Source organism: Sminthopsis crassicaudata, chromosome 6 (assembly GCF_048593235.1).
Source record: "Sminthopsis crassicaudata isolate SCR6 chromosome 6, ASM4859323v1, whole genome shotgun sequence".
Lineage (NCBI taxonomy): Eukaryota > Metazoa > Chordata > Mammalia > Dasyuromorphia > Dasyuridae > Sminthopsis > Sminthopsis crassicaudata.
The window spans coordinates 146317718-146329740 of NC_133622.1; the positions used below are offsets into that span (position 1 = coordinate 146317718).

A 12023-nucleotide genomic window follows, 5' to 3' on the forward strand; every position below is an offset into this window, starting at 1 on the left:
AATTTTTGCATAGAAATAAAAACTCCAGTCTCAAAGCACTTTAATCACTGAAAGTCACACTTCCTAAGGAAGGTGACTTATGTGAATTGAAAATTCTTCTATTTTAATTCTTGTCATCATTTGCAGAGTTTATGCGGCTCCCGTGTGTGGAGGCTGGTTTGATTCCCCCATTGGTGCAGCTGCTGAACTGCAAAGACCAGGAATTACTGCTTCAGACTGGCAGAGCCCTTGGGAACATATGCTACGATAGCCGTAAGTGTTAAGATAACTAAAGTATTCTTTGAAAATCTGGTCTGAGTATTGTAAATTCCTGATTATCTTCATCTTTTGGATTCATTTTGTCATTGAATTTTTTTTTTTTTTTTAAGACTGACCAAGACACATTTGTATCAATACAAAATATAAGCCATCTTGACTATTTGCTAGTAGTCAAATTTGGGGGAATATTTGAACATTTTCCTATGTAAGAATTTACAGTAAATTTGTTTTTATGTTATATGACTATAGACAATATTTTCAAAGGATATTGAATATGATTTTTAGGGAATTTGCTCTGTCAAAGTTAGAATTATAAACTTACTTTCCTTATATCTTATTCTCTCTCTGGTTAGATTTTTTTTATCCAAAGTGTTTATATGTTCTTAGGCATGCTTACATATGTTTTATCTAATTTAATTAATTAATTTGTTTTTTTGCTGAGGCAATTGGAGTTAAGTGACTTGCCCAGGGTCACACAGCTAGGAAATGTTAAGTGTCTGAGGCCAGATTTGAACCAACTTAGGTCCTCCTCACTTCAGGACTGATGCTCTATTCATTGCGCCATATAGCTGCCCCCTACATATATTTTATTTAAAATATATTTTTATTTTTACACATATTTTTAAAACATCATTATCAGAAAAGTTTGATTCAGCTTTGTGTTTACACATATTTACTCTCTTCATTCCTAGTTACTGTTTATTCTTTATTCCTAAGCTAAGAGAATAGACACATCCATTTGGATTAATCATATTTCTACACATAAACCTGTGAAAACCTAATACAGAGAGAACAACACAAATTATATCATATTTGGTAAAACAGGTTTTTCTTGATTTTCTTTAACTCCTGATTACTTTTGCACCTTCATCATTAGCATATGCATTTATGGCAGTCTTAAGAAATTTCATGAAAATTTTAGTTCTACTTTATCAAGATAAATCCAGAATGAAACATTTCATATTAATTCTGATTATCTCAGTATTTTACCTAGAAATTTTTACATTATAGCTCTTGCCTGTATTCCTTTCCCCATCCTAATAGTTATTTTTGGAACTTTGTGGTTCCACAAACATTTTCTCTTTCTCCACAAACATCTTTGCTTTCCTTTCTCCCCCATTTATAGACTCTTTAAACTCATATAGACTCATTTAAAACTATAGTTTAATAGTTGTAATTTCCTTCCTTCTTTAGGAGTATTTCTATAGTGTTCTTTTGTTGCTGAACATCATTGACTAGGTGGAAACTTCATGCCCATTTTGTGAAGTAAACGAATTCTTATTTTTATTTTGCATAATTCCTTTTCAAGGTGATATATTAAATATTCTCACCAGGGGAAAATACTGTATTGAGCACATTGTTATTTAACTTCAGTGGATTCATGCCTGTGTTTAGGAAATGAAGTTACAAAAAAAAAAGGATCCTTACATTTTGTTCTGTATAATTATTCTTACATTTTCTAACTATTGAAAGATTTATTTGAGAAGGACTTTGAATTTGTTGTGTTCTTTCTTCCATGCTTAATGGATACATATAAAATATAAGATATCTATAGATACTTGATCATCTGTTTTCATGTACTGCTGTGATTTTTTTTTTTGTCTGATTTTCTCCAAGGAATGTTATAAGATTAAGATAATAAATGCCAAATTAATAAGATTAGCATTCTTGATTAAACTGGAACCCATTAAACTGGAAAGCCACCATTTCACATTTGTGCTATGCATTTTAATAGTGATTTATGTTGTAGCTCTAAATGTTATAGATGCAGACTATAATATCAAGTTAAATCATTTTATTCTTTATAAACATTTGTACTCATTTTGTCACAATATTCAGAAAACAATCATATAAATTTTGTCAATGGCAAATTAATGCAATTAGTGCATATTGTATATACAGGGAGTCCTAGAGGTTTTTGAGCAGTTTTAAACTTAAATTTATATTGTTTTTCTTTTCTTTTCTTTTTTTTTTTTTTTATACCTGATTTAAGGAGGCAGAAATAATAGCACTTAAAAAAAATCAGTATTAGAAAGAGTGATACTACAGCAATATCTATGTAAGGTTGTGTTCATTAAAACATGCAATTTATTCACATAGTCTCTGTGATATTACATGATCTATTTTGTTTCTTTTTTCCCCTTGAAATTGAATTTTGCTGTGATTGCTAGAAATACCGGCAGTGTTGGATTTATTTGAATTACAATAAAAAGTTACAGAAGTTTGTAGAATAATTTTTGCTTATATTTCAGTTTACCTGAGATAATTTCAGATTATTTTCAGTGGCAGAACATTAATAGTAGGGGAGCTTTTATAATAGAAACCACCTGGGGCAACTAGATGGTGAGATGAATAGAGTGCCAACCCTGGAGTCAGGAAGACCTGAGTTTAAACACTGAACACTAAACACGAACTAGTTGTGTAACTTTGGACTTCACTCAATCCAAATTGCCTCCTCCTCCCCCCCCTAAAAAAAAGGAAGCACTCTTACTCTGCATTGAATAGTTTCTAAAAAGAAAGTCTTCATAACAAATATGCAGAATTTTCTGTCTCTCCTTCCCCTTCTCCCCCTTCCCCCTCCCCCCCCAAAAAACCCCTTCTATTTGATGAGGTGCTAATGATAAAGCTAGTGGTAGAGAATTGGGGAGGGGGCACAGGTCCAATGCGAAAGAATTCGCAAACCTAAAATCTGTTTGTGTCGAAAGAGATTTATTGTTGGCATGGAGAAGCCAGCTTTGCTAAGAAGACAGACTTGTTAATGGGAAAGGTCCTGTCAGGGAAATAACAAAGGTTAACACTGGGAAGAAAATATCTTCACAATGGGCAAGAGTTCTGGCAGGCAGCCTTGCTAAGAAGAGAGCTTCCCTGGCTAAGCAAATTCCTGGTTTGAACTTCTGCAAAGATGTGGGGTTGAGAGTTCTTTTATTAGCTATCTGAGGCTTGAGCTTCGATTCAAAATTGATTGAGAATCCTTCAATGTTGTCAATGCCCGGGGCTTAGATTTCTAATAGAAAAGAGATTTCTTGTCTTAGGAGTTGACCAGACTAATATCCAATTGAATGAGACCACTTTCAAAGGAGAGTTTGGATAATGTCAGGGTTCACCCCCATCATATTGGCCATGACCAAAAATGTATGCCTCATTTTATAAGTCGATTATCATCTTTTTGATGAGAAAGGATTGGAGTGATTTTTTTTCCCCCTCTATGATTTCTGGATTTGAGGTTTATCATCACATTAAACAGAGTTCTAAGTTTTTTAAGTGATTTTTCTCTATAATGTCTTTGTCATTGTTTAAATTGTTCTTCTTGTTCTACTTAGCTCATTCTGCATTATTTCATAAAGAACTTTCCTTTTTTCCCCTAAAACTGTCCACTTTGTCATTTCCTGTGGCATAGTAATCCATTATATTTAAATCCTATAATTTAGTTAGCTATTCCAATAAGTGTACACCCCTTTTAATTTTAAGCTTTTGTCTTCTACAAAAAAGAGCTGCAAACTATACTTTCTTAATCATGTGAACTGGCTTTTTAATTTGTTTTTCTCATAGACACATTTTCACCATGATATCCTAAGCTTACCATGGGGTAATGAAAGGATGTGAACAAGCAAGTCAGGGCTTGGAGATTGTCATTTATTTAAGAAATAGCATACTTGCTTGGTAGATTTGGATTTTTTTATGTAACAAAAAGTAACATCTCTGCCAGCTTATTCCAATTAGCAAAATGTATTTGAAGGGAGAGCATTATCAACTATATAAACAGATTTTCTCTTGAAAATCTGTGGACATTAGCAGTGCCTAAATAAATCCTTTTACTAAGGAAAAGACATCTGTCTTACACAATTTTAACATTAGGGCAGCCAATTGGTCTTATAGTTATATATGGTGTATAAAAAACGTTTGTTGTTGATGAACTTTCATAGTTCCACCTTCTCTTTTGCATATACAGTAAGAGATAAAGGAAGGAATTGCTGCCAGGAATATCTTTAATTTAAAGACTTTTCTTGCAGAATCTTCAGGGCTGTTGGGAGTTTTGTTTCCTTTTTTGTGGAGAGTATAAACATATTTCTTAAATAGGCATTGTTTGCTAAATGGACTTTATGTGGAAGTTTTTGCTTATTCTCAGAACAAAAGAGAAGGGAAATGTACTTAAAATAGGAAAGAAATGGATAATGTTTTAGGTGGCTTTTAAAATTTTATAGTTTGAAAGAGGAAATCTCAGAATCAGATAAATTCATTTTACTTATTAATTATCACTCTTGTTCACGGTGATGAAAAGAAATCTGGGATTCAGTTCTGTTACAGTTAATATCTTTTTTCTTATAATGTTCCTTGCAGTGATAGGTTACTTTTGTTTATAAGTAGAGTTCAGTTCAGACAGGTCACATTTGCTGACTTTATGGCTAAATGTCTCTCAAATAGACTTTGAGAAAGGTCCATTCTATATGGGTAGTTGGTTTAGAGAAGAGGAAAATTTAATTTTCAATAATGGGGAACTGGATTTCTCCAATGCATTATGAAGAGTAAGAAAAATCCCCACTTTTTTCATTGGGGTTCCAATTAAAGAAGCTATCAAAGAGACTAAAAGAAAATGATTATAGGAACTAAAACTTCAAGTTCTTTTATCTCTTCCTCGGGGTGTTGTGCCACACTTCCCTTTTATTGTCCTGATTCAGTTTCCCTGAATTATTCTACCTCAATTCCTAATTATTCTGCTCAATCCTGCAACACCACCCTTCCCTCCCAGTCATGATGATTCAGGTAAGGAGTAAGACTTTTATCTTAAACATCATCAGAATGTTGGGTGCCTCTCCCCATTCTGTCATCCCAACTTATCAGAATGTCCTGTGCCTCCCCCCACCCTCTCAGAACCAGATTGATAGTCCTTTCCCACTCTCACTGCTCTGACCCCCCATCCCTCTACCCCTGTAGCTGAGTCACGTGTACATATATATATATATATGTCATTGAGAACTCACATTGGTAGCCGGATGCTTTGGACATCAGCTCTGGGGATAACATGCCCCCAGCACAATCTCTCCCTTTCTTTTTTTTCTTTCTTTCTTTCTTTTTTTTTTTTTTTAAATTGGTGTATCTTTACTAAAAGCATTTTTTCTCTAAAAACATTTCTACAAAAAGCTTTGGTTAGCTTAAATATATATGTTTAGAAATGTTTCTACTAGATAACCACTGAATTCTTTTTTTATTTTTAATTTTTTTTATTAATTTTATAATTATAACTTTTTTTTGACAGTACATATGCATGGGTAATTTTTTACAACATTATCCCTTGCACTCACTTTTGTTCCGAATTTTCCCTCCTTCCTTCCACCCCCTCCCCTAGATGGCAAGCAGTACCATACATGTTAAATGTGTTATAGTATATCCTAGATACAATATATGTGTGCAGAACTAAATTTCTTATTGCACAGGATGAATTGGATTCAGAAGCTAAAAATAACCTGGGACAAAAAACAAAAATGCAAACAGTTTACACTCATTTCCCAATGTTCCTTCTCTGGGTGTGGATGATTCTGTCCATCATTGATCAATTAGAACTGAATTAGATCTTCTCTTTGTTGAAGATATCCACTTCCATCAGAATACATCCTCATACAGTATTGTTGTTGAAGTGTATAATGATCTCCTAGTTCTGCTCATTTCACTCAGCATCAGTTGATGTAAGTCTCTCCAAGCCTCTCTGTATTCATCCTGCTGGTCATTTCTTACAGAGCAATATTATTCCATAACATTCATATACCATAATTTACCCAACCATTCTCCCATTGATGGATATCCATTCATTTTCCAGTTTCTAGCCACTACAAAAAGGGCTGCCACAAACATTTTGGCACATACAGGTCCCTTTCCCTTCTTTAGTATTTCCTTGGGATATAAGCCCAGGAATAGTACTGCTGGATCAAAGGGTATGCACAGTTTGATAACTTTTTGGACATAATTCCAAATTGCTCTCCAGAATGGTAGGATTCTTTCACAACTCCACCAACAATGCATCAGTGTCCCAGTTTTCCCACATCCCCTCCAACATTCATCATTATTTGTTCCTGTCATCTTAGCCAATCTAACAGGTGTGTAGTGGTATCTCAGAGTTGTCTTAATTTGCATTTCTCTGATCAGTAGTGATTTGGAACACTCTTTCATATGAGTGAAAATAGTTTCAGTTTCGTCATCTGAAAATTGTCTGTTCATATCTTTTGACCATTTATCAATTGGAGAATGGCTTGATTTCTTATAAATTAGAGTCAGTTCTCTATATATTTTGGAAATGAGACCTTTATCAGAACCTTTAACTGTAAAAATATTTTCCTGGTTTGTTACTTCCCTTCTAATCTGGTTTGCATTAGTTTTGTTTGTGCAGAAACTTTTTAGTTTGATGTAATCAAAATCTTCTATTTTGTGATCAATAATGATCTCTAGTTCTCCTTTGGTCACAAATTCCTTCCTCTTCCACAAGTCTGAGAGGTAGACTATCCTATGTTCCTCTAATTTATTTATGATCTTGTTCTTTATGCCTAAATCTTGGACCCATTTTGATCTTATCTTGGTATGTGGGTGGTGTTAAGTGTGGGTCCATACCTAGTTTCTGCCATACTAATTTCCAGTTTTCCCAGCAGTTTTTGTCAGATAACAAATTCTTATCCCAAAAGTTGGGATCTTTGGGTTTGTCAAACACTAGATAAACTCTCCCTTTCAAATAAAATATTAAAAACTCTCTAATCTCTATCTTGCCTCAGTTTCTCCAGCATTACAAGGGAAAGAGTAAATCAAATTAATATATTTTAGATAAATAGGCCTCTTCAGAGAAGATGAGTTCCTTTTACTATATTAGATATTATAATTAATAATTAAAATTATGTTCATATATAATGTTAAACATTTTATAGCGCTCACATACAATGGTTATCCCATCCCTCACACACACACACACACACACACACACACTTATACACACACGCACACACACACAAAATCTCTCTGTTTCTCAGAATGAAGTTGCATTTCTATTCAGTGGATGTGTTAATTCATTTTAATAATTTTAATATTTGAAGTGAAATTTGAGTTGTTTTTCAAGGTAGATATTGATTTTTTGTGTTAGTGGACAGGATTCATGGAACTGTTTATAATCCAGGTATCAACACTAGACTACTAGAATAGCTGAGCCTGAAAAGATCTGAGTAAGCATCAGTATTCTAAGATATAATATTTAATTTACAAACAATAGCACTTTTAAACCACTTTAACATGAAAAATGGCCTGGTGATTATGCATTAGTAAAGCAAATATATACCAAAGTTATTTACTGATTTAAGAACTAAAATACTTTGCTTATATTTTTGTGTAGCAATTATATTCAGTAGGGGAAGTACTTGTGTTCAGGGACATGAATTAGATAAAGTATTTTGTTCATCAAATTGCTAAAAGTGTCTGCAAGGTTATATATTTATTGGTGATTCTCTCAGTATAAATTGATTAATTTTATATACATTTTTGTTTTGATATAACACTTGTTTCTTAATGAATTTGATAGTCCATAAGAGTTTCCCTTTTAAAAATTAGCAAAAATGTTTAATTTAGCAGTTGGAACATTTCATTAACCATAAATTATATTTTAACATCAGTCACCTGGAACCAGTGTTAGCAATCATACTTGACTTGAATTATGTTGTAATACTAAAAGTATTGTCTTAATTTATGTCATTGTAGTCATTATAAGGGTATATTATTTATTCTGGTTATTCCTTTTTTCTTTTGCATCAGTTACTATGAGCCTTCCTTGTCAAGTCCACAAGCCTTAGTCAATTACCAAGCATTTTATTATGATGTATAGTTGTTTTGAAATGAATTTTTATTTTTCCTCCTACTTTTTGTTGGTAAGATAGAAATCGTTTTTTTTTTTTTTTAACAAATTTATTTTATAGCCACTTTACTGAAGTATTATTAATCATTTTAATTAGCTTCTTCATTGTTTTTCTAGGGTTTTCTCATTAAATCTTCCTATTATCTGCAAAGGATACTTTTGTTTCATTTTTATCATTCTTTTAATTTTTTTCTTCTGTCTTAATTGCTTTACCTTGCTTGTCATATCTGTTTTGAGTAAATATTGTGGAAAGATAATTATTGTATTTTGTAAAAAACAATTTCTATATTTGGTGACATAATCATATTGGGAGGTGTTTTTATGCAATTTATAATATTAATTGCTTTCCTAACATTGAACCATCTCTGGTATAAATCAAGCTTGGGGGTTGTGTTGTTGTCATTTCTTTGCTAAAATTTTATTTAAATTTTTGCATCCGAATTCATTGGTGATATCAGTCATCAATCTTCTTTTTCAGATTGATTCCATTGGTTTGCTTGTTATGACTATGTTTACTGATAAAAGGAGTTTGGGAAGTTTAGTAACATAGGAATGTTATGGCACAGGAGTTAATTTCTCTTTAAATATTTCATAGAATTTATATATAAATCAATTTACATTTCTGAGATTAGATTGTTTAAGGTCTGGTTTCGTATTTTGTTAACTTGGGCATTATTTAGTTTTGTAGTTATGCATTTTCTTTAGATTTTGCATTTTGATAGGTGTGAAAGAACATACCTCTTTTTCCAGGTATCATGGAGACAGACTGGTAGAGAGGTTCTCTTTAGCTTGAGAGTTCTAAGCTGTAATAAGACATGATAATCAGGTGTTCACACTAAGTTCAGTATTTAATATGTTAAATACCCTAGGAATGTGGAACCACCACCTAAAGTGGAATTAACTAAACAAGATCAGAAATGGAGCAGGTCAAAGTTCCATTGCCAGTTAGTAATGATATAGTAGGGCCCATGAGTAAGCCTTTAATTTCCAACCTGCTCAAAATGGGAAGTCTTCATCTATAAGAAGAAAAGAAAAAGAAAAAAAGATGTGGGTTTTTTTTGGCAAATAATTTGACATACTATCTAATACTTTTATTTATCTATATTTACTGTGAATTAACCTTTTTATTTAGGTAATCTAGTTTTCTTTTCACTCTTTAAAAAACTAGATTTACTAATTATCAGTTTTGTCTTTTTAAAAATTGTTCTTCCTTAGTTAAATAGTGTTTTTGTTTTTTTCATTTTCCTTATATCCCCTTTATTTTAACTATTTTATGCTTTTTAAGGCTTTTGGATTTGTTGATTTTCTGACTTTAAACATTGAATTAGCAATGTTAATAATTTTTTTCTATTTTTTTAATGTGTCATCACAGATAGAAATTTTTCTTTGACTTTAGTTGTATCGCATAAATTTTATTAGGTGGTCTTGCTGTTATAATTTTGAATGAAATCATTAAAGATTTTTTCTTTGACTCATTCATTGTTTAGGATGCTATTAATTAGTCTCTTTTTAGGTGTGTATCTTTAGTTCATTTTTCTTTATTGTTTACAACTGTTACTGTTTTATAGCATATCAGAGAGATACTTGTTATTTTTTCCTTTCTGTATTTGTTAATGAATTTGTATGCATGTGATCTTGATGAGATTTGGGTCTATCTACAAATAATGAGGTTTGGCACAGGATAGGGAGTTGTGGGAACCCCTTTGGTCAGTGCAAAGGTCATTTGTAAAGGAATGTTTGAACCCAAAAACATAGACTGGCAACAAGAAGTTTATTATTGGCATTGGGAAGTCAGCCTTTGCTATATATGAATAAAAAGACTGAATTTCTTGGTGGCAAGGTCCTGACAGAGGGATAGAAAGTTTTTAGCAGAAAAATCCTATCCTAGCAGAGAAAGGGTATAACGTCTTGTTAGGGAAATAGGAGAGAGAGGGATAAAGAGAGAGTAATGATAAAGGAGAATATCATTTCAGTGGGTAGAAGGTTGCAGCTTATGCCAAGGGGAGAGAGAGGTCCTTTGCAAGGACTGAGCCCCAAGTTGCCTCTTTTTATGATTGAAATCTTGTCTAGAAGCTGGGGGTAGCAGTTTGAGTTGGAATCAGAATAGAAAATCTTGTAATTGAATGAGTGTCTCTGGGCTAATTTCCAACTCAATAGGGTTAGGAGTGGTCCTGGACTCAATCAGTCCCTGGAGCAGGTCTCTCTGGGGAGAGCTTGGTGTTCCCCCCAAAGTCAGAGAGAAAGAGAGTTTTGGTGCTCCCCTCCTCAATCTTGGTGCTATGAAATAAATATATTCTTTAATATTGCCTTTCTCTAGTTTTATTTGAGAGATAATTGCATTTGTTGTACCTATTTTCATTCATATTGTATTCTCTCTGTGATTTTTGTGAGCTACTCCCATCCTCAACCACTTATCTGAAAGCTTCAGTTATAGTTAACTGGGGCTCCCTACAAAGTTTGCATTTGGAATTCTATAGTGTTAGCATGTGTCATCTTAATGGGAAAATGAGGGTATTGTGTAACAGTGTTACCCAGTTAATTTTTCTTATTTTCTATAAATTGTAAATTTATTCATCTCTTTTTCATGAAATCTGCCATTTTAGAAAGATTTTTTCCATTATTTAAAAAATTCTCTATTCTCTAGTCTTTTAACATGCCTTTTTTGGAGCTCTAAGTGACAAAAAGGATGAAAGATGGGAAGTGGTAAGATTCTTTCATAACCTCCTCTTAAAGGGCACCCAAAATAGCTATCTCATTTTCTTCCACCTAGCTGCACTCCCCTAGACTTCATTATGTCTCCTGTTGTTTACCTTTCTTCTCTTTCTAGGTTTTTTTTTTTTTTTTTTTTTTTTTTTTTTTTTTAATATTAATGTGTTGTCTTCCCCTTTCAGACTCTGAGTTCTTCAAGGGCTGGAGACTATTTTTTCTTTAAATGCCCGGGGCTTGACACAGGGCCTAGTGTATAGTAGTGCTTAGAAGGTTTTTATTGCCTGATAGAATGGCAATGTAGCAGATTGGAGGGGTGGTAGTGTCATAGACAATAATAAAGAACTTAAAGAAGAGGGGAAGGTTTAGAAGATGAGCTTAGTTTTGTCCACTTTGAGTTAAAGACCTTTCTGGGACATCCAGTTGGCAAATAGTAATTGTGAACTGAAGTCGAGGAGAAATCCTGGAGCTAAATATATAGCTCTGTTAGATCCATCTATGAAATTGAAAAGATTATCAAATAATAGTTTCAGACTCAACAAAGTAGCAAATTTATTTGCAGAGTAAAGAAAATGCAGTTGGTATGTGTGGGTGTTTGGTTTTAAGAAGTGTCCAGACATGCAGACTAGCCATGGTAGAAGGTGTTCATGTTCCAGATGTTGATAAAGGGGATTGTTAAATAGTGGTTGGTGAGTGTTCAATTGATTTGTTAACTTGAATTTGCAGGAGGCCCATTTGTAATTCAACAGATATTTATTAAACCTACTCTGAATTTAGCATATAGTAAGAAGTACTGAAAATAATGCAAAGGAAATCATAGACATTATTCCTGATCTGTATTCACAATGTGGTATAGTGCTACTTTTCTGAAGTGTCCAATTCTAAAATGCTTGTAAAAGATGTTATTTTATTGTGACTGAATGATAATAGAACTGAAGGATGACAGCTTTGAAAACTGGATGTATTACTTATTATGCAGTCCATTAAATAGATTTTGAGGATGCATTTTCAGAAAGGGATTAAACCATCATATTAATTAAATTGCTTTGCCAATCAAAACAACAATAATAATAATAAAACAAAAGCAACACATCTACGTAGAATTTCTAAGATTGATAAAGCATTTACCTTCCCATACTATGAGGTAGGTCATTAAAAAAACCAAATTGGGAAAGTTAGC

General features: G+C 32.8%; 1 protein-coding gene across 6 annotated transcripts in view; it reads left to right on the forward strand.

The window, feature by feature from the left end:
• RAP1GDS1 (Rap1 GTPase-GDP dissociation stimulator 1) overlaps window positions 1-12023 on the forward strand; it is a 216152-nt gene that overhangs the window by 109345 nt on the left and 94784 nt on the right. For all 6 annotated transcript variants that reach the window (XM_074273052.1, XM_074273053.1, XM_074273054.1 and 3 more), the window contains one exon: window positions 127-252. In XM_074273052.1, the coding sequence (XP_074129153.1) occupies window positions 127-252 (126 nt within the window). The remainder of the gene's footprint in view (window positions 1-126; window positions 253-12023) is intronic.